A 27,264-nucleotide genomic window follows, 5' to 3' on the forward strand; every position below is an offset into this window, starting at 1 on the left:
AATAGCCATGTTGAGCATTAAATTTCTATAAATTCTGGAGAAAATTTACTTTCTGTCATGTTCAACGTTGGGTCATTCCTGTAACGTATTTTCTGTTGTCCTCACAATGCTGCGATTGGACCGTTTATTAGTCTTCTCTTGTCTTTTGATCACTGCTACAGCCGCCATCTTCAAACACACGTGTGGTAAGCTTTTTAATTTAATACAAAATCTTTATAGTAAGCTCATCCATATACGGTTTTTTTTGTTTTGTTTTTTTCACTTTGGATCCTGGTGTACCTAAACTTTAACTATAAGGCTGATTTATATTAAAAAATGTCTGGATTCTTAAAAATACTTGTCATTAAGTATTATGAGTTTACATTCTTAAATTTGCTTGATGCTAAAGCCAAATTTATTCGTATGGGATTTAATTTTTATAAACTTAATGCCTTTTATGGGATTAGAATATTAAGATTTATAGGATTAATGTTCTGTAATCACGTTAAGAGATTTAAAAGATAATGTTAAGATATTACAAGGTGAAGTAACATTTTTTTGTGAATAAGCGTTTATATTTCGTCTCAAAATGTCGATTATTTTTGAAACATAATTCGATAGCAATCTGTTGAATTAAATAAATTCACGAAAGCTAACTTAAAAGGTTATTTCAGTAAAGTGTCTTATATTAGAACAGAAACTTTGGCTCAATGGAATTCCAGAACGGACAATCCGGTTCAGAGGTTATTGTTGGCAACACCATCATGTTCTTTGGGAATTTGCAAATATAGAATATTGCAATCATGAAAAGCAACCTGCTTTTCATGACTGCAATTACACTGCTCGACAAAACTTACAGGGTAAAATGGTTTTCATGAATATTTTATTGTGAACAGTGTCGCCGAAGGCGAATATTTGATATAATTGGCATCTTAGCATGCAAATTCCGAGTATCCAATAGAAATCGATCTACCGCCTTATAGAACCGCACATTATGCAAATTATTCATGTCTATAAAACCACGGGCTGGCTCAGTGGGATAGCCACATCTCCAGTACTCAGGATGGCAAGTCATCTTCATTTAGATGATCCTTTGAGATGGCGGGCCGTTGGACGACTTGAAGTCTGGCAGTCGCATGCGGGGATAGAACGTTGCCTTAATGAGTCACGCAATGTCGTCTCGGCACTATGGAGGCAGTTTCAGGAGACAGGAACCATTACAAGAAGAGGTCGCCCGAGGGCTTCGTCAACCAGAACAGATAGCTATCTGGCTCTAACAGCACGATGGAACCTAACGATGTCCTGTAATCAACTGTCTCTGTTGAGATTGTTGCGGCTACAGGTGATAACATTTCCAACCGGACTGTGTTAAGAAAGCTCAATTTAGGTGGACTCTACGCAAGGAAGCCAGTGGTTTTTATCCCATTTACCCCAAACCACCACAGAGCTCGTAAAAACTGGTAAACATGTGACTTGGAGCCCTAACAAATGGGGTACAGTTCTGTTCTGAGTCCAGTTACAAAAAGATTCTAGAGGTTATTTCATCTAGAGACAACGAGAAATGAAGTACCATCCCTCCAATATCTGAAAAAGGGACACTTACAGTGGAGGCGGTGTTCTCGTGTGGGGTAGAATAATGATTAACGGTCGCACCCCTATTCACGATTGTGATAGAGGTACCGAACTGCACAGAGGTACCGAGAAAATGTCCTCGAACCCTATGTGTGATTTTTTTTTTTTTTATGAATGCGATTGGCCCATATTTTCTTTTTATGGACGACACTGCAGATAGAGCCGAAGTGGTGGAGGAATATCATGAAACTAAAGATATCCAACGACTGCCGTGGCCAGCACGATCATCGGACTTAAATCAGATCGAACATCTGTGGGACACCCTTGGACGTCGCATTGCAAGCCGACAGCTAACTGCTCGGTCACTTGGTGAGCTAAAGTCTGCGCTGGTGGAAGAATGGGATTTGTTGCGACAGAATCTTATCTTATAGACACCCTTGTATCGAGCATGGTTCACCGTTGTCAGGCCTGTTTAGTCGTTGGAGATCATACGCCGTACTGTTGTCAGGTGACTTTTTTTTTTTTTTTCTAGCATCTTTTATCAACCTCTGTAATGTGAGATTTTTGGTAATTCTTATACAACCCCTGTAAATGTCCCTTTATACCTGTCCGGAGTTTCTCGCTGTCTCCTCATTTCATCGTTATTCTATAATACACCACCATACCATATTTTGTCCCACTTCATCGCAAGCTACACATGTTACACCGCGTTTTCTGCGTGTTCTGTTAATTTTGTTGAGCAGTGTATTAGAAATCTGTTTTTTTTTTTTTCGGAATACTGCGCAAATCACACGATAACTTAATGTCACTGCTGTTGACCGGGTGACAAAGATGGCGACACGAAGATTGGATATTCTAATCTTAGATTAAACTGCTCACTCTTTGCATTAGTTTAAAAGTTGCAGAAATTGATAATATAATGTTCAAATAGAAATGGAAAACGAAGGGAAACTGGCTAGTAACACGGGTAAACTAACTTGATGAAGAAACGAATTCATTGTAGCAGGACCATGAGGACTGTATTGCCTACGTCACATGTTATACATAAATAGAATCAGACATGACAGAGCACAAAATAGATGCATAATTCGCAGCCACTTTCTCTCACTTATCGCCATTAAAACTAATTCCATCCGACTCTTCAACCCTAAACGAACAGCATTACACTCACTGACGACCATCCGCTGCATGCCATGTTCCGTGTCACGTGATCGTTTTACTTACAGTTCTCGATTTGCTGAAACGCGATATTACAAAAAAGGTAATCGCAATTTCAATTCAAATTGGAGGAAAGAAATACGAGAAGTCAACAGATGGTAATAAAGACTTACTCGAAACGTGGATTTAAATGCAGGAAAAGGAAATAAGGAAAAAGTTGTTTTATTGTTCACTTATGCATGACCCGTTAAACCAACTTTGTTGAGACATCGACATCTCTTTGTGCAGTCAAGGAATAAGATTATTCAAGAGTCGTTTTGATTTCCTAATTATATATTTTTCATCAAATATTAGGCAGCGCCTTCACAAAGGTATAAACTGAATGCCTAGCAAGTGTCACGTTATAACATCTCCTCCCAATCGTGTAGCACAGTGGTTATAATCACCGTCTTTCCACACCATGCATAAAAGGCTTGAGTTCTCATCCTCAATGACGCGAACAATTTTGATAGACCAATTTCACAAGGTGGTTTTTTGCCGGGAAATCGAAGAAGGCACACCTTTCGGTAGGTATTAATTATTAGAATTAGTAGAGATATGGTGCAAGAAAGAAAACTTATACAGCATCAACCAAAAAATAAAATAAAACTTCTCATTCATTCGTTCCAAACGTTTTTCCTGTGCTTCCTTGAATCTATTCAAGTTATCCACAACGACAGATGGAAGTTTGTTCCAGCAATTGACCACTCCCTAGCTAAAGGCAAATTTCCGCACATCTATTCTACATCTGTCTTTCCTCAATTTGAATTTATGCTCCTCTACCCACTTATTCATCACACTCCAGGGCCCTTGATAGCTCTAATGCCTTCCTAAATTGAGGACAATTTACATTTCGCACTGAATAATCAAAGGCTCTCCCCCTTCTTTCACAATTCACACAAAACAAAAGTTTCTATTTATTTTTGCATTCTGAAAACACATCTGAGACCACCCTCAGCACAGTGCCCACATGAGACATTCTTATGTTTGCGAGGAGTGGCCATACCCAAGGCATTTGAAACACTTAACTACTACAGTAAATCTTCTATACTTACTTGTGGGAATTATACCCTTGGAATATTCTGTCACTATACCTTAAGATTTTTAATAACTTTGGAGTCAGACCTACAACCCAATTAGACTTGATACCAGTGCTGAAGCTTATAGTTAATAGAACCGCAGAGACAACTACACTGCTCAACAAAATTAACACAACAAAATGTTTTTCGTGAATATTTTATTGTGAACAGTGTCGCCAAAGGCAAATATTTTATGTAATAAGCATCCTGGCATGCAAATTCCGAGTATCCAATAGAGGTCAAGACATCAAAGACAGATATTATTGGGATATCAGAAACGTGTACCACTCAGATATAAAGGATGCAGAATTGGAATTTGGAGAGTATAATGTGTACAGAAAGGATAGACAGGACAGGAAGGGAGGAGGGGTTATGCTATTAGTTAAGAAACACATAAAAATCTAAGGAAGTGCATCCAGTTGACATGGGTGGAAAGTGCAATGATGAGTCAGTTTATGACAAACACAGGAAAAGCAAAAATGAGAGTAGGAGTGTGTTATAGGACAAATGACTCAGAGTACAATGAACAACCATACAGCGAAATAGAGTGGGCCAGTAAATCAGAATGTCTTATAATGGGGGATGTTAAGTTCCGAGATATCGACTGAAACTTATGGGTTAGTCAAACGCACACCAGCAAGGCGTTTGTGGATTTAATTGTAGATTGTTTTCTACAGCAGCATATTCGAGAGGCAACCAGAGGGAGTAATACTCTTGGTCTGATTATCAGCAGTGATTATTCATGCATTAAACATTACAGATAAAGGAACCACTAAATTATAGTGATCACAATGTACTAATGTGAGATTTACTTAAAGAGGTAACTACCATCAGGGATAAAGAGAAGGGTTCTTGCTTTCGTAAAGGCAACTGCAGTGGTCTCAGATTTTTTAGGTTCTATACAGTGGGACAAACTGATGTTACCAACAGCAAATTCTAAATGGGAAGCATTTCAAGGAATTAATCTTGGGAGTTACTAAGCTTTTCATGCCAACTGAGAAATACTGTTCAAGGTTTAGGCCCAAATGAATGCCAGATGAACTAATGAGACTCTTGGGAAAGAAGAAAAATGCATGGGATGCATATAAATTAACAGGTGACACGGAAGCCTATGATAGATATAAATTAGTCTGTAATTAAGTCACAAAGAAGATTTCATTGCGAGAAATCTTTGGCAAAGGATGAAGGGAACAGCAAAGACTTTTTTTTTACTTGTATAAACTCTAGAAGGAAGGAGATGAATCAGATTGGTTCACTTGATATCGATGGTTTTACTGTTGATGATCATGTTCAGATAGCTTCCAAACCGAATTAGTATTTTGTATCCACATTCACATATGAGGAATATTTTGTGGGGAACAGAAGCTTATTAAACTCTAACAGGGAGATAAATGATTTTGTAATAACTGAGACCAAAGTGAAGGAGAAATGGTTGAAGTTAAACATAAGAAAGGCCACTGGGGTGGATGAGATCTATCCAGTTATAATTATGAGCATTATTGGATTCAGGGGAGATCCTCAAGGACTGGAGATGTGAAAATCTATCTCCCATTCATTTTAAATGTATCTCCAATATAACTCAAAGGGGGAGCAAAGGGTGACACGAGTAATTACAGACCAGTTAGTTTAACTTCTGTTCCGGCCAAAATCCGAGTCACTGGTTAAAGAAGCAATGCAGGATCATCTAGACAAGACTGCAGCAATAATTCAGACAGAGCATGGGTTTGTGAAGGGGAAGTCTTGTCTGACCAATTTGATTGGATATTATGATGTGTTCACAAAGGAACTGGATGCAAAAAATAATTTTGATCTCATATATTTGGATTTCAGGAAAGCTTTTGATACTGTTCCTCGTGGAAGACTACTGTACAAATTGGAGCAGTATGGTATTAAGGGAAAGTTGCTACAATGGATAAAAGGATGGTCGAGTGGGAGAAGACAGAGTGGTCATTAGCATTAGTAGAGGCATATGATGCAAGAAAGCAAGCTTATTCAGCATCAGCCAAAAAAAAAAAAAAAACACTCCCATTTCACCCCTCTGTTCGTTCGAAATACCTGTCCAGTTGAGCTTTAAATTTGTTTAGGCTATCAACTTCTACAACAAGTGATGGAAGTCGGTTCAACCAACCACCCGCTGGCCAAAGGCAAATTTCCGCACATCTATCCGACATCCGTCCTTCCTCAATTTGAATTTATGCCCTCTGAGGTGATTATTCTGAGCAAGATGAAGAATCCCATTGGCATTGAGCATGCTCAAACCATTCAAAACCTTATACACCTCTATCAGATCACCTCGCCGGTGCCTAGTCTCCAGACTCTGTAATTTGCAAAACTTAAGCCTTTCTTCGTAAGAGCAACCCTTTGTTCCATTTACTAATCTTGTTGCCCTTCTCTGTACTCGTTCCAGCAGCTCTACATCCTTCTTGAAATGAGGCCTCCAGACCTGTATACAGTACTCAAGATGTGGCCTAACCATTGCCTTATACAAGGGAATAATCACCTCCTTATCCCTGATAGAAAAATTCCTGTATATCATTGACAAGACACCATGAGCTACTCTTGCAGCTCGTCTGCACTGCTCAGAGAACTTCATATCTGCCTGCACAAGTACCCCCCAGATCCTTTTCATTCTCCACCACTGTCAGTGTAGTACCGCAGAGTTGATACGTTGCTCTAGGGTTACTGTTTCCCATATGTAGTACTTTACATTTGTCAATGTTAAACTTCATTTGCTACCTCTCAGCCCATCTGTTCAACCTTTCCAGATCCTGTTGCAGCAGCATAGCGTCAGTAGTGTCCTTAACAACCCTGCCAACCTTTGTATCATCTGCAAACTTGTACATTAAACTTGATATCCCATCATCAATATCATTCATAAACACCGAAAACAACAACGGACCCAACACTGAACCTTGAGGAACTCCACTAATAACATTAGTCCACGTTGAGCAGTGTCCATTGATTACCACTCTCTGTCTTCTGCCACTCAACCATCCCCTTATCCATAGCAGCAATTTGCCTCCAATGCCACACTGCTCCAATTTGTGCAGCAGTCTTCCATGTGAAACAGTATCAAAAGCCTTTCTAAGATCCAAGTATATAATATCAAAGTTATTCCCTGCATCCAGTTCTTTTGTGACTACATCATAGTATCCAATCAAATTGGTCAGGCACGACCTGCCCTTAACAAAACCATGCTGCGTCTGAGCTATAATTGAATTCTTGTCTAGATGATCCTGCAGTGCTTCTTTAACCAGTGCCTCCATTAATTTACCTGGAACAGAAGTTAAACTCACAGGTCTATAATTACTTGTGTCAGCCTTTGATCCTCCTTTGTGAATTGGGGTTACATTTGCACATCTCCAGTCTGTGGGTACCTCCCCTGAGTCCAAAGAAGCTCTCATAATTATGGCTAGGGGTTTGCATACTTCCTTTGCTGCCTCCTTTAATATAACTGGATAGATCCCATCCACCCCAGGTGCCTTTTTTATGTTTATCCTCAACAATCTCTCCTCCACTTTCCTCTCAGTTATTACAAAATCATCCAGCTCACTGCCAATGTTTACTTTACCTACATCATTCTCCTTCCTGAATAACTCCTCATGCGTGAATGTAGATGCAAAATACTCGTTTAGATTGTTAGCCACCTGAGCAGGATCCTCAACTGTTGAACCATCAATATCCAGTGGACCAATCTGATTCATCCCTTTCCTTCTCGAGTTCAAATATGTAAAGAACTCTTTTCTGTTTTTCTTTGCAGAAAAGAGTTCTTTACATATTTGAACTAATAAATGGACACTGCTGCTCTTCGTGGACTAATGTTATTAGTGGAGTCCCTCAGGGTTCGATGTTGGGTCCACTGTTATTTTGTATATTTACCAATGATATTGATGAAGGTATATCAGGTTTAATGCCGAAATTTGCAGATGATACAAAGGTTGCCAGGATTGTGAATGACAGTAATGGCAGTGTGCTACTGAAACAGAATCTAGAAAAGGTGGGCATATGGGCTGAGAAGTGACAAATGCAAAATACTGCATATAGGTAGCAGTAACTCCAGAGAAACTTACCAACTGTGATATTACACTTAGGGTAGTGGAAAAGGAAAAAGACCTGGGGTAATTGTGTAGGGAGATATGAAGTTTTATGAGCAGTGCAGACAGGCTGCCAGAGTAGGTCCTCGAGTCTTGTCAATGATTTACAGGAATTTTGCTAGCACAGATAAGGAGGTAATTATCCCTTTGTATAAAGCAATGGTCAGGTCACACCTTGTGTACGGGTCTGGAGGCCTCATTTTAGAAAGGATGTAGAGTTGCTAGAACGAGTACACAGAGGGGAACAAGACTAGTGAGGGGAACGAACGGGATGCTCTAAACAAGAAAAGCTTAAATGCAAATTGCATTTAAGCCTTTAAATTGCAGGGTTTGGACACTAGGCATCTGCGAGGTGATCTGATTGAGGTGTTTAAGTCCTTGAATGGTTTGAGCAGACTCAATGCTGGTGGGATTCTTCCTTTTGCTCAGATTACAAACCGGAAGAGGCATAAACTCAAACTGAGGAAAGACTGATGTGTGGAAAGTTGCCTTTAGCCAACGGGCAACTGCCCGTTGGCTGAAGAACTGTAAAAACGTTGGAGCGAATGGATGGGTGAAATCAGAAGGTTTTTTTTTTTGGCTGATGCTGTTTAAACTTGCTTTCTTCCATCATATGCCAATGCTATATCGATCGACCACTTACAGAGCCGCACATTATGCAAATTATTCATGGCTATAAAAACACCGTTTGCCACTACATTCCCTTTTTTTTTGGCTTGCTTAATGGGATAGCCACATCTCCATGAGAAGTCATCGTCGTTTAGATGATATTCTTTGAGACAGCGGGCCATTGGACAACTTGCAGCCGGGCAGTCGCAGGCGGAGATAGCACGTTGGCTTAATGTATCGTTTCGGTACTATGGAAGCAGTTTCTGCAGACAGGAACCATTACAAGAAGAGCTAGCTAAGGTCACTCGAGGGTTATATAAAAAAATTATAATAAATAAAAACACACTATTATATTAGGGCCACCCATAATTTCTTACATTTACTATATGTATTATGTCTGTAAATTGCGTGCGTTCTCTGGTCGATTTGTCTTTTTTCTGGACGAAACCCCCCCTCCCAGTTTCTGGGGGAAGGGGAAGAAATCTTGCTATCTACGCCTGAGACCGACTAATTCAGCTACGGAGTGAAAAAAGTCCATTAAAGTTCGTCGCCTCATCGACGGGATTCGAACTCTGCCTTTTTCACCCGGTGTGGGGATGACGTTGTGGGGATGACTGTTCTACCGCTCAGACGAAGGCTACATCAACCAGAACAGACTGCTATCTGACTCTAACAGTAAGGCAGAACCCTACGACTCCAGGGACTTACATCTGATGAGTATGGGCTTGGCACAGCCAGGATCCTGAGCTGGTTATCATCATTCTTCTCTTTCTTGATGATTCCTTTCTACTTCTTTCTCTCTCTCTCTCAGGGTAACTCGGGAATTTTTTTTTTTTTGGCTGGTGCAGCATAAGCCTCAGGCTTCCTTGCACCATATGGCTAATAAAACTAATAATTTCCTCTCATCAACTGTCTCTTGAGGTTGCTGCAGCAACAGGTGAAAATGTTTCCAAATGGACTGTTCTGAAGGCTAAATTCAATTGACTCTACGCACGGAAGCCAGTGGTTTGTATTCCATTTACCCCAAACGGCGGCAGAGATTTTCAAAACTGGTGCCATGAACATTACTTGGAGCCCGGAAAAATGGGATACAGTTCTGTTCTCTGGGTTCCGTTTTAGCCTACAAACAGATTCTAGACATCATTTAATCTGGAGAAAACGAGGAATGCGGTACCATCCCTCCAACATCAGAGAAAGAAATGCTTACGGTGGAGCCGGTTTGGGTTTCATCTGTATAGTTAGATTACAATGGTATTGGTTTTCACGTGTGATTTTAATAATATTTTGTTTACCCACATTGCCACGATTATCATATTTTTATTCAAAATATCATAAAAAGAAAATCAGAAAAAAGAAATTTCCAATTTTTAATAAAATATCAAATAGCACTATCTTGTATTTCTTATTTTTCAGAGTATAAGAAAGAGATTATGACAAAAGCCTACTGGGAATGTGCTGCTCGTGTCGTCCCTAAAGAGGTAGGTTTTAAATTCTTCAATTTAAATGCGTTTGATTTTTATGTGCTCAATACTGTTTTAACACCTTTTGAATGGAAGCAAGTTTTAAATTAGCGCCTTGGTTCCATTGTACCCTACTGACCAGACCTGGCTCACTTTAAGCTAAACTTGTGACCTTTAATCTATCTGATTCACCTTTATGTTTCTCTGGCCAACGCAAGGAGTGGAAGGATATCCTCTATAATTATTTACTCTATAGTGATCTTCGTCAGCCTCTTATCTCTTGAATTTCATTTTCTCCTGGGAACGAAACTTCTCTTCTGACACCAATGGAAATATTTAAGTTTATTCAGAACTTTTCTTGCAAGACGTATACCCGCCTTATACAGATTACGCTTTCAAGAGATTCCAGTTATACCGCTGATCCGGTTTCTGTAGCACAGTGGTATCGTCACCGTCCTCCCCACACCGGGTGGAAAAGGCCCGGGTTCGAAACCCATCGATGACACGAGGAACTTTAATGAGTCTTTTTCACTCCTTGGCTGAGTTACTCGGTCTCAGCAGTCGTAGATTGCAAGGTTCCTCCCCCCCCCCAGAAACTGGGTTTTTTCGTCCAGCAAAACAGGCAAATCGACCAGAGAACACACAATTTACAGACACAATACACAAGGGTAGATGCATTAACATTCCGGGTTGCCCTAATATAATAGTTTAGTAGTGGATCACAGAGAAACGGACATGCTGTCCATCATACTCTGACTGGCCTCTGCCAGGGTCGCCTGAGCTTCCCTGGCAGAAGCCACAATAAAAAAAAAAATTGTTGAAGAGAGTGCACAGGGAATAAAAGAGGAGTCAGATTGTGGGGGCAAAAGGAAGGTGGACTAATAGTGAAGACAGTCCACCATGGATTTAGGCGAAGTGGGGGTTGGGAAAGTTATTAAAATCTCAGGAGCAGGTGCCCCTGTGCCAACGCCATTTGCCAGGCGCTCTGTGCATTGATTCCGCGCCCAGTTAAGCGCCAGATGTGATCTGGCACCGTAAAGTGGGTGCCAGCATGTATTTTACCCATAAAGGGTTTGCAGTACAGTTTCCGTAGCACAGATTTATATTTATCCTTCCCCCGAAGGGGTTAACAGGAAGTGGGAGTATTCTGGACTGTCCTAGCAGCGGTGAGCTGCTAGGACAGTCCTAGCAGCGGTGAGCTTGGCAAGCCTTGTGTTGAAGACAGCCTGGGCAAATCGAGTGAATGCAATATATGTATCTTTGTCATTTAGTAGATCTTGCTCTTGCTCCTAATTGCGGGGAGTTCCTCGGATTACTGTAAACAGTTGTAACCGGTGGTTTTCATAGGAGAGGCACGCATACATAACGTGGGCCCAGGACTTCATCTCCACAATGGCAGAAGGGATGTGATTCAATACCCATGGAGTTGAGTTTTTGCTGGAATGATCCGTGTCCTGTTAATAAAAAGGTTACTTGGAATTCAGGTGAGTGCCAGGGAGGAGGCTTGGGGAAGGTAAGGCTGACTGAGGCGAAGAACTTACTTATTATTTCTCCTTTGTAGGTTGAATTCCAGGATTCCTGCCAGAAGCGCTGCAGGTGATCTGAGATTCGTCTTTTTTTTTCCTGTTTGTGGTCGCTTGTCAGGTCCAGTTGGAGGTTTAGTAGCTGTGTAGGTGTGCCTTTTCCCAGACGATGGAAGAGGCCTCTTTTGGCAACTTCAAGGTACAAGGACATATACACTGCGATGACTTGAAGCGGCACGCCCTAGTTACCGATAGAAGCATAAATTGCAGTATGCAGTCCACCTTACGTTTGTTTTGCTCCAGTGCAACTTTGGTGCATCAGACTGAAGCACCGTAATTGACAATCGAAACAAAAACTGTTTTGCAAATTAGGGAAAGGGCTTTGTGTTTTAAGCCCCAATCCGCTCTACTGATTCTTCTAATCATAGCTGCATATTTCTGTATTTTGATTGCTCGGTATTTCAAGTGACGATGGAAGATTAGCTTGGTGTCAATGTAGAGGCCTAGGTATTTAAGTTAATCTTAGAGGAACTTAAATAAGAACGTATTTAGAGGAACTTAAATACCTAGGAATATTATTAATCTTCATGACTGGTGGTCTGCGTATCTGAAGTTTCCCCTTCAATAAGTTTCAACTTCGTCTTCTCACCGGAGAGAGTAAGTTGGTGTGTTTTGGCCCAAATCTGGAGGTATCTCAAAGCCTCGTTGGCCTTCCCAGTGCCCATTCTGACGCGTGGAGTCGAACCAACTACTATCTCTTATACCAGGAAAACTATAGTGTGAATAGTGTTAGGGTCAGGCGCCACCTGTAGTTTCCCACATTTGTGCCATATTTACTCTGTGAAGAGATACAGTACTACTGTAAATGACAGAAAAAAAGTGTTCTACGTTGAACGTGTAGCATTGGTTGGGTTCTGTTGTGTTCTGGAATTTAGCCTCAGGGCACCTGTAAAACCCACGTTGCCTACACACACCGGTAGGAGGCTGCTCATTGGTCTCTGGCTGGTCTCCGTCAGAGTCGCTGAGCTTCCTGAGCGGAGACAAAGTAAAAAAAAATTTTTTTTTTTTGAAGGGAAGACCTGGATAATGAGAGGAAAGTAGGTCCGAATGTAGAGAAAATCTAAGATGGACAGATAGAAAAGCCAGTCCACCCGAGTAAGATAAAATAGGGGGTTGGGGAAGGGGATCAAAAGGAGGCAGACGCACCTCTGTGATCACCAAAGGCCAAGCGCTCTCTGAGAGTCTGGCACTCCATGGAGTGCCAAACATGATGATGCCAGCATAGTACCTTAATCTTTAGTACATCATATCAGTAGGAAAAATGCTATCCGATCCCAGTGATTCCACTTGAGCGAGCAGCTCAAGTGGAATCACAATCTCAAGTGGTTCAGCAAGCTCAGCCCGTCTGATGGTGAAGACAGCTTGCGCGTAATTCGTTAGGGCTTTGTAATTTGTTTCATCCTGAAGCAGATATGTTTCTTGGTTGCGAGTTTTTTCCTGGATTTCAGTAAAAAATTTGAGCCTACAATCATCGTAAACGGGCATTCATACATGAGGTTCCCCACGACTCCTCTTCGTCACAGCACAGTGGCAGAACGGATTACTTTAAATTCCCATTGCTGTCAATTTCTGCTAGAAGAGTGCGTGTCCTGTGATCAGGAATGTAACTTGAATATCAGGTGACAACCAGGGATGGGGGGTGGGGGTTGTGAAGGTCATGTCAGTGGATGGGAGGAATCTGATAATTTCTCCTTTTGGCGTGTTTTCCCATGATTGCTGTCAAAGTCCTTGAAGGTGTTTAAAGATTCATTTTCTTTCTTGTTTCAGGTCGTTGGTAAGGTCCAGTTGAAGATTTAACTGCTTTGGAATTCCTTTCTTTAATCGATGGTAAAGGCCCCTTTTGATCACCTCAAGATAGAGCGGCAAGTATTCAATGATAACCTGTAGGACAGGGGTGCTGACTGTGCAGCACGCTGTGCAGATAGCAACAGCATGAATCTCTGCATTGAATAAGTTTTCACTTGTTCCTTTCCAGGGGGGCCTTTGTAACACCAAACTGAGGCTCGGTAACAAACAGTTGGGACAAACGCTGCTTTTTTTTAGATGAGAGACTAGGTTTTGTTTCAAAATCCAGTCCGCTGTGCTGACTCTTCTTATCATGGCTGCAGACTTGGATTTTTGTGAACAAGTACTTCCGATGGAAGTGGAAGGTAATTCCGGCGTCGATGTACACTGAAAAGACAGAATTCATGGGATACCTGGTTCCTGGGCACCGCGACGCTGTCACCCCTCTCGCTAGTGGACGAACCCACCGCTTGACAGGTGTATAGGTACACTGCATTACTGCATTCACGTAGGCGGTAATTCAATGTCAGTATGGATAAACGTCGTGAGTTAACCGACTTTGAGAGAGGGGTAATAGTGGGTGCCAGACGCATGGGTTACTCTATCGCGGAGGTGGTACAGAAATTGCACTATTTCCCCACTCGACAATATATCAAGAATGTATCAGGAATACAATTTCCGAAATAACATCTCATAGTGGACAGCGCTGTGGGCAGAGAAATGTGGTGGTTGGCCGTCGACGTCTGTTTCGCATTGTTTCAGCCAACCGGAGAGCGACAGTGGCACAAATCACCGCCGACTTCAACGAGGAATGTGCCAGAAACGTTTCCACCAAGACCATCAGGAGATCATTAGCCTCAATAGGTTATGGCAGCCGCCGACCCACCAGAGTCTCATCGCTAGCACCACGACACAGGATTCTATGCCTCAACTGGGCGAAAGAACATCGGCACTGGACCTTGGTTGATTGGAGACGGGTCCCCTGGTCCGATGAGTCTCGTGGTGCGTATCTGGCTGAAACCGCACGAAGCTATGCAACCGCCATGTCAACAAGGAACTGGCACAAGTTGGGACCGCTGGTACGACTAGACGCATCTCTGAACGGTGCAGGTACGTTTCCATCCTTGCAGACCATCTGCATCCCTTCATGGTCATCGTGACTCTTCCAGCAGGACAATGCGCCTCCCCACACAGCCGAGTGACTAAAACAAGGGTTCAAAGATCAATCCGCAGATCTGGTGGCAGCAATCCAAGAGAAAGGGGTATAATCCATTTTACTGAGACCAGATGGGGGTTAGTTCGGAAAGTGATTTTTATCCCCACACTAAAGGATCAGCACAAACAAATAATCACCGGGGCATGTTAGACTAGTGTCTTGAAGAACAAATTTCTTACAGCTCTGTCACCACAGATATGCTACGAAACGATCTAGTCCTTCATCATGACGACGCAATCCGACATTGTTCTAGCTTAGTAACGTTATTCATCAAAAGTTTGATCCCTTGTCCCTGCTCCATTCTGATCTTGCTCCAAATGACTTCTGGTTCTTCAGAAAACAACTGATCTCTGTGGATACGTGTTTGTAACACAATGTGTACTGGGATCCGCGGGAGGGCTTTTTACTTCCCCATTTCTAGAAAGCTCTGGCAAAGGCTACAGCTTTCTGGACGTGACAGAATGATGCAAGGAATGCGTGACCATTTTTGGCGGGTACGTTGAAAGCAGAGGTTAATTCGTTTTTCTTGTACCAGTAGCTTGATAGGTAGCATCATGGATTCTTGATTATAATTATTTTTTTTCTTATTTATGCTTTGTCATTATTATTATACCATGTCGATAAATGTTTGCGTTTTAGCTAATACAGTGCGCTTTCGCTTACAGGTGTGGGATGAATGGAATCGGTGCAAAGAAGAGCTCCAGGACAGTTCGATGAATAATATAGACTTTGTGGGTAAATATTGCGAGCCAGGAAACTTCGATAAGGTAAGCACTTGTACAATTAACGTTTTCCTTTAAGAATTCAAAAGTAATATTCTTAAGTGTAATATTAATACACTAGTGTGCAAAATTTAAGGACCAGTCAGGTTTTCACCTGTAGCTTCTCATAGGAGTGGCCTGGATATGGGAAAAGCATACCAAAGAAACCTCATGAGGTACAGAAATGATGAAGGAAACAACACCGACACACAACAAAAACAAAAAGGTACAGAGGGACTTTATTCAAAAATGGCAACATAGCACTGGCTGCCATGATACAGATGATCACTGCCAAAGATGGAACAAAGGGAAGAGATGGTCCTCAGTAGGAGATATGGCCACCCCTAATGTCAATGCAGTCTTTGCACCACCTGTCCATACTTAGAACAATGTTGTTGATATGTTTTTGCGGTAACATCGTCCATTCCTCTGTCTGCGCCATCTTCAGCTGGTGAACATTTTCTGGTGGGTGTGGACGTGCCGCTAGGCGTCTTCCCAGAGCGTCCCATATGTGTTCAATGGGATTTAGATCGGTGGAACGGGCAGACAGTCCATACGAACAATGTCCTCACTTTCCAAAAGAATATCAAATGGTGCAGTGCGATAGGGTGTGGCGTTATCATACATAAACACGAACTCGGGGTCAATGGCACCTCGGAACAGACGTACATGGGGAAGGATTACCTCAATACAGTAGCGTGCACCGGTTACAGTACCGCCTTCCAGTATCTGGAGTGGTGTATGTCCATCCAAGGTAACGCCTCCCCAGACGAGAACACCTCGACCTTCATATCGATCCCTTTCAGTGATGTTTGCGTGGTGATACCGTATGCCAAACTCTCGCCAGATTAGCTGACGTCCAGAATCGCTGCTGAGAATGACTCTACTCTCATCAGTAAAGAGTACCGTAAGTAAATATTTTGTTGTAATCTTTAGAAATAGCGTTCGTTCTTAAGTTTTGCACACCAGTGTATGATGACGAAAATCCAGGATTTCGTCATCATAGTTGCAAACGCTGGATGAATCATGTCCTGAACTATAAAAAAAAAAAAAAAAAAAAACCACTTAAATTTGGCGCTTTTTGCGTTGTATGTCCAATTGCCCTTGTTTGGTTGAGAGTTTTGAAGATTTTATGGGCACCGACTATCAAAATTCCCCAAACCTTGGGTCAAAATGCACTAATTTCCTGGGGTACTAATGCGATTTATTGCGTATTACATCTGTACAAATGAATGTTCACGAGTCTATTTTCATATTTTTCAAATAGACTACAGGGTGGGCCAAAAGTAGGTATAAACTAACCTTATTACCTGTAAACTAAAGTAATAAAATAAAAATACCATGACCCGATCAGTACTGTCAGAGGCGGATTTAACGTTGGGCTCGCCCTGGGCCCCGACTTTTGAAGGGCCCACGCAAAACCCCAACACATTAGTTGAACTAATATGTTCAACTATATTAGTTCAAAACTTTGTGATTATTATTATGCTATTATTAATTACATTATACATATATTATATTCAAATTTTATTGGAAATAAAACATTAATAGTACATAATATTTTTTATTTATTTAAAAAAATGGTTAACATCTATTTTTATTTTCCCTGTCTGTCTTTTTTTTAAGGGGCCCAATATTTTCTTCTGCGCCCGGGGCCTCAACCGACCTTAATCCACTACTGAGTACCTACTTTGGGCCTACCTGGATGTATATAAACTAGAAATAATGAGCGAAGGAAAAATCTTACTCCTTCTGCTACTGCCTCTATTGAGAAGCACTCACTTAAGGAATCTCCCAGTATCTGAAGGAATTCGAACCCAGACCTCTCCAAATGAGTGAAAAGCGGCAAAACGGAGGACCATCTTCATAAATTTTTATCCAGACCATTGATCACATCAACCCCTGGTGGGAGCCATTCCTCATCATTAGCAGGAGATTAGAATCGAATCAAGGTTTAATATTCAGCTAAGCGCAGCTCATTCAATACCATCGTAATCTTTTTGTTTTGTTTTTTCTCGAAGAACGTTTTTCCTGTTTATTATTTATTTTTTAAATTATGCCATGTCTAATCTTTTATACACTACTTTCACATTGGAACTGTTCGTTTATATCATGATTTCGATACGAACGAATTTTATGATATTAGTTTTGTTGAGAGTATTTGCATATTTCAGAAGAAAAAGTTTTTGAATTGTTCCAACGAATATATTTTAAAATATTTATTACATTTATTTGCAATTATATTTTAAATATAAATCATTTTCTTATTTTACGTTTTCTTATAGCTCTCAGCCTGTGTGGACCACTCTGCGGTAAGTGGTCCTACTTAATCTTTCTGCTTTAAAAGTGAATGCTGATCTTATCAGAACTGCTTCAATATTAAAGAAACACATATGCAAATCACTTGTGCATTTTTTATCCAATCAATCCTTTATATAATATATATATATAATATCTTTATTGCAATCAGCGAAAATAAGTAAATTTTACATGTATTCCTGATGCAATGCCCATAACAGCAAAAATGCTAGGGGTTTAACATTTTTCATTTTTCTCTAAATGTTTAACAGAGTTTGAAAGGAACCTTGGCTAATTACAGATAATTACTTACTAATTACACCACGAAACAGCTGTACTTATAACAGTTAAAATTATTTGGCCAGAAATTATGATGATAGGATGTCCACAGTTGTAGAGGCTAAAAATTCAATGCTTAACAACCGAAAACAAAGGTTATGATTCGGAAATGGGTAAATAGTTCAAGCTGGGCAAAACTTCACCAGTGATCATTAAATTATAATGTTTGCCGATTATTTAGTAAATACTTTATCCATACAGATAAAGATTACAAATATTCTTCCATCATGTAAACAATGTCCAGTCTAATGTTTGTTTGTCTTTCCACAGCTTTTTTAATAGCATCGTTTATAATAACCACCTTTTCATTGTTTATTAATGAACTTTTTGAATTCAAAAACAGAAGTCTCTATAAAGATTCCTGTTTTGGAACTGGCAGTTTTTAATACTACCAAATACATACGTAAAATTAATATCAAATAAACAGTAAAACGAAAACTTAAATTTATATAGTTGTATATTTAATAAAAATTTCATTAAAGTCCTAATTTATTCCCTCAACCAGAACTACTATTTGGCACAGAGCAATTGGCATGTCCAATTAAGATTCCTTTTCGATTGCTGAGCAGAGTTGGCAGGTTTATTCTAGGCAAGGTGGAGGAATTACCTTGCTGAACGCAACTGGCATCCACCCCCCAATGTTTTGAGGGTATAAGGGCGTTTCGTCAAAAATATTCATTACTTACTATCCTGATGTGTTGATGTAACCACTCAAGTGGAACCAAGCTTCATCATTAAGAAAAACGCGAAACCAGCAAAAAATAATGCAATCCTTTTCTCTATCAAGTTCTTAATTTCGAGCGTTACGCAAATACTGTACTGTAGGAGGACTGACTCAAGCGCTTTGTGTACTTGAATAAACACATCTGTTGCATTCGTTCTCTCAGTGATTTATTGAGACAACGATAGAACGTTGTTTAACATAGTTTTTCTTCATGGCAGTGAAGGACGTCCTTTTTTTGTCAGGAACGCTACCTATTTCAAGAAAATGGGCTAATAATCGTAAAACTTGATTTATTTGGTACTGATGAATAAATAAATTTTTTTTCTTGAAATTCAACTTTGATATTGATATACGAGTTTGATCAAAAGTATTGTTCGATCATAAAGATACGTTCAGACAGAAATACTTATGTCAGGGTGGCTTAATCATCACAAATATACCGATCGGAATGACATTGTGTTACTACGTTGTATGCTTCCGCATGCGGAGGTATACAACGCAGCTGCTGATGTGGTTTTTGTAAGAAATTCGTAGGGCTACCAAAATGACAGAAATTAGATTTTTTATTTTTATTGCTGGAATTTTGAATCACCCTGTAGTTAACTTTTGATGCTGTAAATATTCACCAGTTATTATAAGAGCAGCTTTAACTATTAATTCAGCACAATCAAAATGGTTGAATTATCTAAAATATTTTTGACTTTTTTTTTTTTTTTTATATGAGAACCCCAAACACGAGAGGTATTAGAACCTATAGTACTTAGTACCGTGCTTGGGTTGGAGGTTGAGAAGACGAAAGAAGATATTTGTTGATATTGGACTTGAACTTCTGTAGATTGTAATTTTCAGGAAATACGTATGAAGGAAGGTTGTTCCAGAAAACGGCAGTTGAATGAATAAATGAGGAAGATGAAAAGTTGGTTCTGTGGGTTTGAAGTTGGACAGTAAATGGATGTTGGCTGGTGGCGGCACGTGTTCGGACTGTTTTGAAAGAGAGAGCGGGAATTATAGAAGCCAATTCAGATGAACAGTGCCCATGGAAGTATCTGTAGAAGAGGCATGCAGCAGAAACAGTACGTCTATGAGAGAGTAGGTGGAGAGACTCTGTTAGAGATGAATCATTAATTAACCTAACTGCCCTCTTCTGAATGGAATCAAGAAGCCTGACAGAGGTTTTGGGGGCACCACCCCAGATGTGGGAACAATATTCCATGGCAGGGCGGATTTGCGATTTATACAGAGTGAGCAGCTGTTTGGAAGAAAAGTACCGCCGAGAGCGAAAGAGAAAACCAAGTTTTTTAGATGCAGAGGAAGCAATATTTGTAATGTGCTTGTGCCAGGAGAGATTAGAAGTCAGGATAATCCCCAAAAGAGATATATCATTTTGCCTAGAAATTGGAGTGTCACTAAAGATAAGCATAGGAGCAGAAGAATCCTTTTTGCGAGATATAAGACAAGACTGAGTTTTAGAAGGGTTGAAATCAACTAAGTTGTCTTTGCCCCACTGTAGAATTACCTGAAGATCGGCATTTAAGGAATTGATAGCAGATGTTCGAGAAGTTGAAGCTGATTGAGCAGGACAAGATTTCTCAAAACAGAAAGTTGAATGCAATGTGCTATCATCGGCAAAACTATGGATAGGATTTCCAGTCAATGGAAGAAGGTCATTGATATACAAGAGGAAAAGAGTGGGGGAAAGAACTGAACCTTGGGGGACACCGGCATTAGTGGAGAAGTTAGAAGACAGAGAGCCATCTACCATCACCCTCAGTGAGCGATCAGAGAGAAAACTGGATAACCAATTACTAAAAACAGTTTGCAAACCATAAGATGGAAGCTTGTTTAGAAGACCTTTATGCCAAACACGATCGAAAGCCTTTGAGATGTCAAGAGCAACTACTTGTGTTTCACCGACCTTTCCATTGAAGTAGTCCATAAATGGGTAACATAAGCCAGGATATCACCAGTGGATCGACACTGACGGAATCCATACTGGTGATCGTTGATCAGACGGAAGGTTTCTAGGTAGTTTAAGAGTTGGCGGTTAATTGATTTCTCCATTACTTTAGAAAGAGTAGAAGTAATTGCAATGGGACGATAATTGGATGGGAGGGATTTGTCACCCTTTTTAGGAACTGGCTGGATATGAGCAAATTTCCAAGCAGAAGGAAAAACACTTTGGAATAAGAAAGTGAAAAAAGGCGGCAAAGAATAGGAGTAAGTTCAGGAGCACAGATTTTGAGAACAAGTGGAGAAATACCATCAGGACCTGGAGCTTTCTTAGCATCAAGATTCATCAAAATCCTTCTGATATCCTTTTGACGGAAGACCACAGGAGGCATTGAATGGACCGTGTTGGGAATGGTGGGAGGTGTTTTACCAAGTTCATTAATACATGAGCTGGAAGAAAAATGGGATGCTAGCAGGTCAGCTTTATCATTGGCTGAAGTGACAACAGAACCATCTGGTTTGGACAGAGGTGGAAGCAGAGATGGGCAAAAGTTGCGGCCAATAGCTTTGGCAAGAGACCAGAATGCTCGGCTACCATTAGGGCAAGAAGCAAATTTTCTACTCTTAGCCTGTTCAAACTCTAGTTTGGACTGATTAATAACTGCTTTACAATTGTTGCGAGCTTTGGTGTAGACAGAAAATGAAACTGAAGAATTAGAAACAAGCCAATTACAATATGCAACATTCTTCTCTTGAACAGCCTTAGCACATTTATTGGAAAACCAAGGTTTAGATAAAGGACGAGATTTTAAAGTGGAGTGTGGGATAAAGGATTCCATTCCTGCAAGAATAATTTCGCTGACACGATCTGAGCAAACGTTGACATCAGGAGTTTTGAAACAGTAATCCGACCAAGGAAAAGAAGAAAAGAAGTCTCGCAGGTCATCCCATTTTGCATTCTTGTAATGCCAAACAACACAAGGTTGGGAATAGCCATGAGATAAAGGTTCCATTGGAGAAGAGACAATCACCAAGTTGTGATCTGAAGTGCCTAAAGGACCTCTCACTTCGACCGTGTACTTAGAAGGGTTGTTTGTGAGAAAAAGATCAAGCGGATTGGCTGTATGATTCGGATTGTCCGGTATTCTTGTAGGTAAATGAACAATCTGTGCTAGGTCATTAGTAATTGCAAAAGCCTCAGCATCTCGACCTGCTGGGTCGGTGTGACTAGAAAACGGAAGCCAGCTGGAGTTGTGAACATTAAAATCACCAAGGAAAATTACCTCACTGTTAGGAAAGTTGGACTGGAGAAAGTCAAGTTGCAACGAGAGGAAGTCAAAGAGCTCCAAGTGATTAGTGGAGTTGGGAGAACGGTAGAGACAACAGATGAATTTGACACAATGAGGTAGAGAAATTTTAAGCCAGAGAAGATCAAAGAGAGGAGATTCCAAATTGCCAAGTCTCTGACAGGGAATATCAGAACGGACATATGCACAAGTACCACCTTTGAGGCAAAAGGAATCATACAGCGAATAATTTGGGCATCTGAGATGAGCAGTAGTTGAATCAACCGATAACTGAGATTCTGTCAGAAAAAGTACATGAGGTTTGGCAGACTGCAAGTGGAAATGGACATCGTTGAGATTAGAATTGAGACCACGTATATTTGTGAAATGAATTAGGAAGTCCTTGGGAGGTTTAGATATTTTCGCAGATAAGCTTGTTCTATTAGTTTGACAATTCATGGTGTATTCAGTAGTAAGAAAAAGTGGGTGGGACATGCTGTATGAAGTAATGAAATTTTTGGATATGGCGTACATGTGGTAAGAATATATCCAGATCCTTGACATAACGTGGCCTCGACAATGCTCCCCGCATACACACTACTCGGACTCCCTCCAGTCACTATCTGGCAAAGTAGAGGTAGCAAGATTATACACTAGCTGATCCGGAAGGCTCCTAGAGAGTTACCAATAGGTTCGGTCCAGTGTACTAACTAGCGGCCGGCCTGCGAAAACCGTTTTAGAGCTGTACCATCGAAATGTAAGGAATATTGGATCTCGCCACGATGTTCATCATAACCTCAAAAGTCATCAATCATACTGCATGATGGAAGAGATAGGGAAGGGTTGACCGGAACTTAGCTCTAGAGACTAAACATGTTTTCCACCACTTCAAGCCTCCAATAAGCAAAGTGGTGGTATTTCACCGGTTGATGAGTCATCTACCACCTAGTACTGCCTGGTAACATAGAGGGGCGGCATTCCTCCATGTGGTGTGGGCGCCACACCTCGACCCCTGCTTACGTTGGTTCACACCTGAGTGGTCACCCACCATGTGCTTGTGCATGGAGGTTATACCCAGGATTACTAACAGTCCCACCATCGTGAAGGTGCAAGCAGAGGATTTGGCTGTCACAGACCGTCCGGACTTCGCCGAAATTGGGTCCACTTGACTCGAGTGTCACCCGAATATCGGTTCCATCAGCGTTTTAGACTCCCAGGTAGCAAGTACAGCTTGTCTGGCATATCTGAGAGAATGTCTGTGACGACCTCAAGGACTGTATGGGCTATCTAATAATTGGGCTGTCCGATTATTTTATTAGCATTAGCAGTTGCAAATAATGCAAAAAAAGCAAGCTATTCCTTATCAACTCCCACAACAACAGATGGAAGTTTGTTCCAGCAATCCACCACCCGCTGGCCAAAGGCAAACTTCCACACATCTATTCTGCAACCGTCCTTCAATTTGAATTCTGCCCCCTCATGTGTGTGTGTGTGGTCTGAGCAAGAGGAAGAATCCCATCAGCATTGAGTTTGCTCAATCCATTCTAAGCCTTAAACATCTCAATCAGATCACCTCGTAGGTGTTTAGTCTCTAGGCGCTACAATTCGCAGAACTGAAGTCTTTATTTGTTCCGCTCATCAGTCTCTTTACCCTTTCTGTACTCGTTCCAGCAGCTCCAATTCTAACTGCTAACAGACAACATAAATGAGAATTTTAACCTTTTAAATGATGAGCTCTTGGTTCTGGATCAACATTTTGAAATTGTAGAATTTTGAATCGTTGAAAGTCATACACGCATTTTCAACTTACGTTATACTCGACTGCAAGAGGCTGATTATTTATAAGCAGAGTAAGATCACTCTCGCCTATTATCAGTAATAAAAACAGCCACAGCACCAGAGGAAGAGCCGATACAAATAAATTTACAACGTGCATTTCAAGCAACAATGATAAGACAGCCTTTAATTTTTATTTTGAACCTTTTTTTTTATTTCTTGTCATTTAGAAAAAAAAAAAATCTGATTAATTACTGTAATATTTATTTTCGTATTAGGCCATGTTAGCTTTGGAAGAAGAACTTGTTTTTGAATGCGTGCTGCTGGGAGAAATTGAATTAAAACAGAGTCAATAAACGCGAATTTTTCATTCTGAAATAAGGTACGTAGATAGAAATACTGACTAAATACAATTTGTAATAAATAGAATTGATAATCAAATTTATTACCTATTGATTGGAAATACTAAAATTCATTGATCTAGTTGTCAGTCCATAACTTCTTTAACGGCCCCAAATGCATTGCAATTAATGGTGAGCGCAGCGATTAAGGCTTTGATTTGGCTACTCATGTTTGAAATTTTAAGATTGAGCTCAATGCTGGCCAGTTATTGACTGTTATATTTATCTTTCATACGGTACATTTTAGTCAGTTAAAAAGTTGGACGTTTTGTCCAGATTGTTACTTAAAGTAATAAGCAATATAAGTCACTCACTATTTTTTGTTATAATATACGATTTGATATATACACTACCCTGCCATTAATAACTGGACACCAGCGTATCAAGAAATACTGTTTATTTACTGAAAAACTAAAAGGGTGCCAAAGCCTTTAGCCTTTATGACAGCCTCCAGTTTCCGTGAAACACTGCACCAAGTTTCTGTAAATGTCCTCATATTTTTCACCATTCGGGTTTTAAATTACCGATCTGTCTGAATTCCAAAGAGGTAAAATTGTTTATTCACGTTTATCAGAGGAATTGGTGACTATATCAGCTGATTTAATGTATACAGTGCAATTCTAACGAAAGTGATGCCTGCATTCACCAAGTATGGAAAAATAAATCTGATAGGATGAGTGGCAGAAAAACGAAGCTGACTGAAAGAGACCACTGAAAAGGACTGTAGTCAGAAAACATAAAACTCGAAAACTTAAGGTGAGTCTCAGCAATCCAATTTCTAGCAAAGATCTGCGAGAACTTTATAAAGCTGAAATTTATGGCAGAGACACTATTGTCAAGTCACTCATCACTGATGGTAATCATCAGTGGCTTGTTCATATCATTAGTGACCTGTGGCTAATCATCATATTCTAGAAAGAGAATTCTGTAGTGTGAGGAACACAAAAACTGGATTCTTAATGATTTGATTTTCGGAAGAATTATCATTTATGCTTTTTTCAACATCAGGAAGAGTTTAGATTTAGCGAATGCCAAAGGAAGTGCATCATTGTGACTCTTGTGCCAATCGTGAAACATGGGGGAGAACCAACAATGGTTTAGGGCCTTTAGGAGAAATATTTTACTCTTTTATTTAGGTCCTGTCATCACATTGAACGGGCCAATTACTGCCACTGATTACCTTGATATTCTGAGTGACCAGATTCATCCCAAACACTTTCACAAACGATGTCATGTTTCAAAATGATAATACTGCAATTCAGGTGTGGCCAATCTTGGTTTGGGGACCATGAAACTGAGGTTAAGCATCTCCCATGGCCTGCACACACACTCACTAGCGTAAACTTTATTAAGCACTGTGGGCATATTTGGCAAGGAGAGTGAGAAGAAGATTTCCTCCACCTTCATCACTTAAAGTGCTTGAAATGTTTCTCCATGAAGAATGGTCCAGTATTCCTCTTAAGACAGTTCAAAATTTATTGAATCTATTCCACGTAGAACGCATGCTGTTTTTGGTGGCCTAACACCATATTAGTGCATACCTGTTACTCGGCGCCTCCGTAGCCAGGTGGGAAGGAGCAGCAGCAGTGCGTAGCACACGCTTCTTGATTAGACCGGGGTTCGAGCCCGTCACCACCAAATACGGAGGATGCGGAAAGGTCAGGGAATGACCACCGCATATCCTGGAGCAATATGGCCTTAGTTGCTAATGCTCCTAAAAACCAAATAACAACAACAACCTGTTACTCTTCTCACTGGTGTTTTTATTTTATGTCCACACTCTCTAACTCGTGAAATACTGAAAGTTGGGAATGTCAGCGTTGGTACCATATACACCATAATACACAGCCACCTACATTAACTGAAGGTGTGCAATGTGGATGCTGAAATGTCTTTCAAGTGACAACAGTTATGTGCATATTGTTCCCTGCACAATATATCTTATGTGTTATTAGTAGAAGGCGGTTTGTCTTTGGTTGCTGCAAAGTTATGAGATGCGTTTTCAGTGAAAACAAAAAACTCTTTGCTGTTAAAGAACGCCGCTTATGGCATGCGCAACGCTGAGGCCTTGACCAGGTTTGTTTTTCTAAAATGCCAAAGATGATTGTTTCTGCTGAATGACGCCACAACAAAGCTGATCACTACTAAGAAACACCAATGCTTTTGCTACAGGTAAGAAAAGCCAAATATCCATGATGAGAGTTATCAAAGACAATGCGTCCTGCCACGGAGGGCAAGAGTTATGAAGATTAAACCGACAGGTTCCAGTAGGAGGAACCTACAAGGTTTTCTACAAGTCTCTCCTTGTGATTTCGTTTTTTTTTTCTTTAGAAACAGCGCTGAAAAGTTTCGCTTGCGTACACACGATGATGTGGAGACTGCAGTAAAGAGCAAAATATTCGCAGACAGTTATCTCGGGTTATTTTGTACATTATTTTATGACAAATAAAGCATTCAGTAAATTTATATTTTATTTAACAATCCTCTTGAATCATATCATCGATATTTATAAATTAATACGGCTATCTAATGCTGTTGTGCAATACTCTTCACGCCTTCTCTTATCTTTACACGATAATAATCCCAAAAGAAAGAATTGTCTTCATTGAAATTATTATAGCGAAATATTATGATATTGGTCATGTCGATCTTGGAGAAAATTATTATTACAAGAACATAACTTTAAGTATATAAGACCTTTCTTTCTTCTATTTTTTAATATTCGTTTTTTTTTTCAGATCCTGCGATCTGGTGTCAGAGTTCCTATAAATCTATTTTTACTAAGAAATTTATCACATCGTGTGAAGCCCTACACTTCAGTTCCCAAATTAAAGCAGTAAAAAGTCTATTTTGGTGTTTTGTTGTCACTTCAGTTATTTAAAGTATTAAATTCATTGATGTATTTCATTTCGCAAGAGGCCCTATGACAGGATGAGCAGCTAACTTGGTGAATCGAATTCTAGATGACAAATGAGGAATCAAATGGGAAATGTTTTTCAGTGTTTTGGACTTTTTTTTTTTTTTTTGTTCGCAGTGTAACAAATAATTTGAATCCTAAGTTATTAATTTATTTTCCACACACATCTTCGAGCACTTAACTGGAGAACTTGAGTACCACTAAGTCATTTTCTGGTTTATTTATAACGGATCTAAAA

General features: G+C 40.2%; 1 protein-coding gene across 1 annotated transcript; it reads left to right on the forward strand.

The window, feature by feature from the left end:
* Positions 1–26,935, forward strand: LOC150076238 (uncharacterized). Its single transcript, XM_090387624.1, has 6 exons — positions 1–185; positions 9,944–10,008; positions 15,240–15,341; positions 17,621–17,647; positions 23,987–24,090; positions 26,848–26,935. Exons 1-5 carry the CDS (start codon positions 107–109, stop codon positions 24,062–24,064), a joined length of 351 nt encoding a protein of 116 aa, XP_090243750.1. The 5' UTR covers positions 1–106; the 3' UTR covers positions 24,065–24,090; positions 26,848–26,935.
* The last annotated feature ends 329 nt before the right edge of the window (positions 26,936–27,264 follow it).

The sequence above is a fragment of the Mastigoproctus giganteus genome, chromosome 13 (genome assembly GCF_048544385.1).
Source record: "Mastigoproctus giganteus isolate SK-2022 chromosome 13, ASM4854438v1, whole genome shotgun sequence".
Classification (NCBI taxonomy): Eukaryota; Metazoa; Arthropoda; class Arachnida; order Uropygi; family Thelyphonidae; genus Mastigoproctus; species Mastigoproctus giganteus.

What these genes read in the sequence shown, in the direction of transcription:
- LOC150076238 (XM_090387624.1), top strand. Translation starts at nt 107, where the DNA reads ATGCTGCGATTGGACCGTTTATTAGTCTTCTCTTGTCTTTTGATCACT. An exon ending in CTCGTGTCGTCCCTAAAGAG is followed by an intron (nt 10,009 to 15,239) that starts GTAGGTTTTAAA and finishes TTTCGCTTACAG; the next exon opens with GTGTGGGATGAATGGAATCG. An exon ending in AGCCAGGAAACTTCGATAAG is followed by an intron (nt 15,342 to 17,620) that starts GTAAGCACTTGT and finishes GTTTTCTTATAG; the next exon opens with CTCTCAGCCTGTGTGGACCA.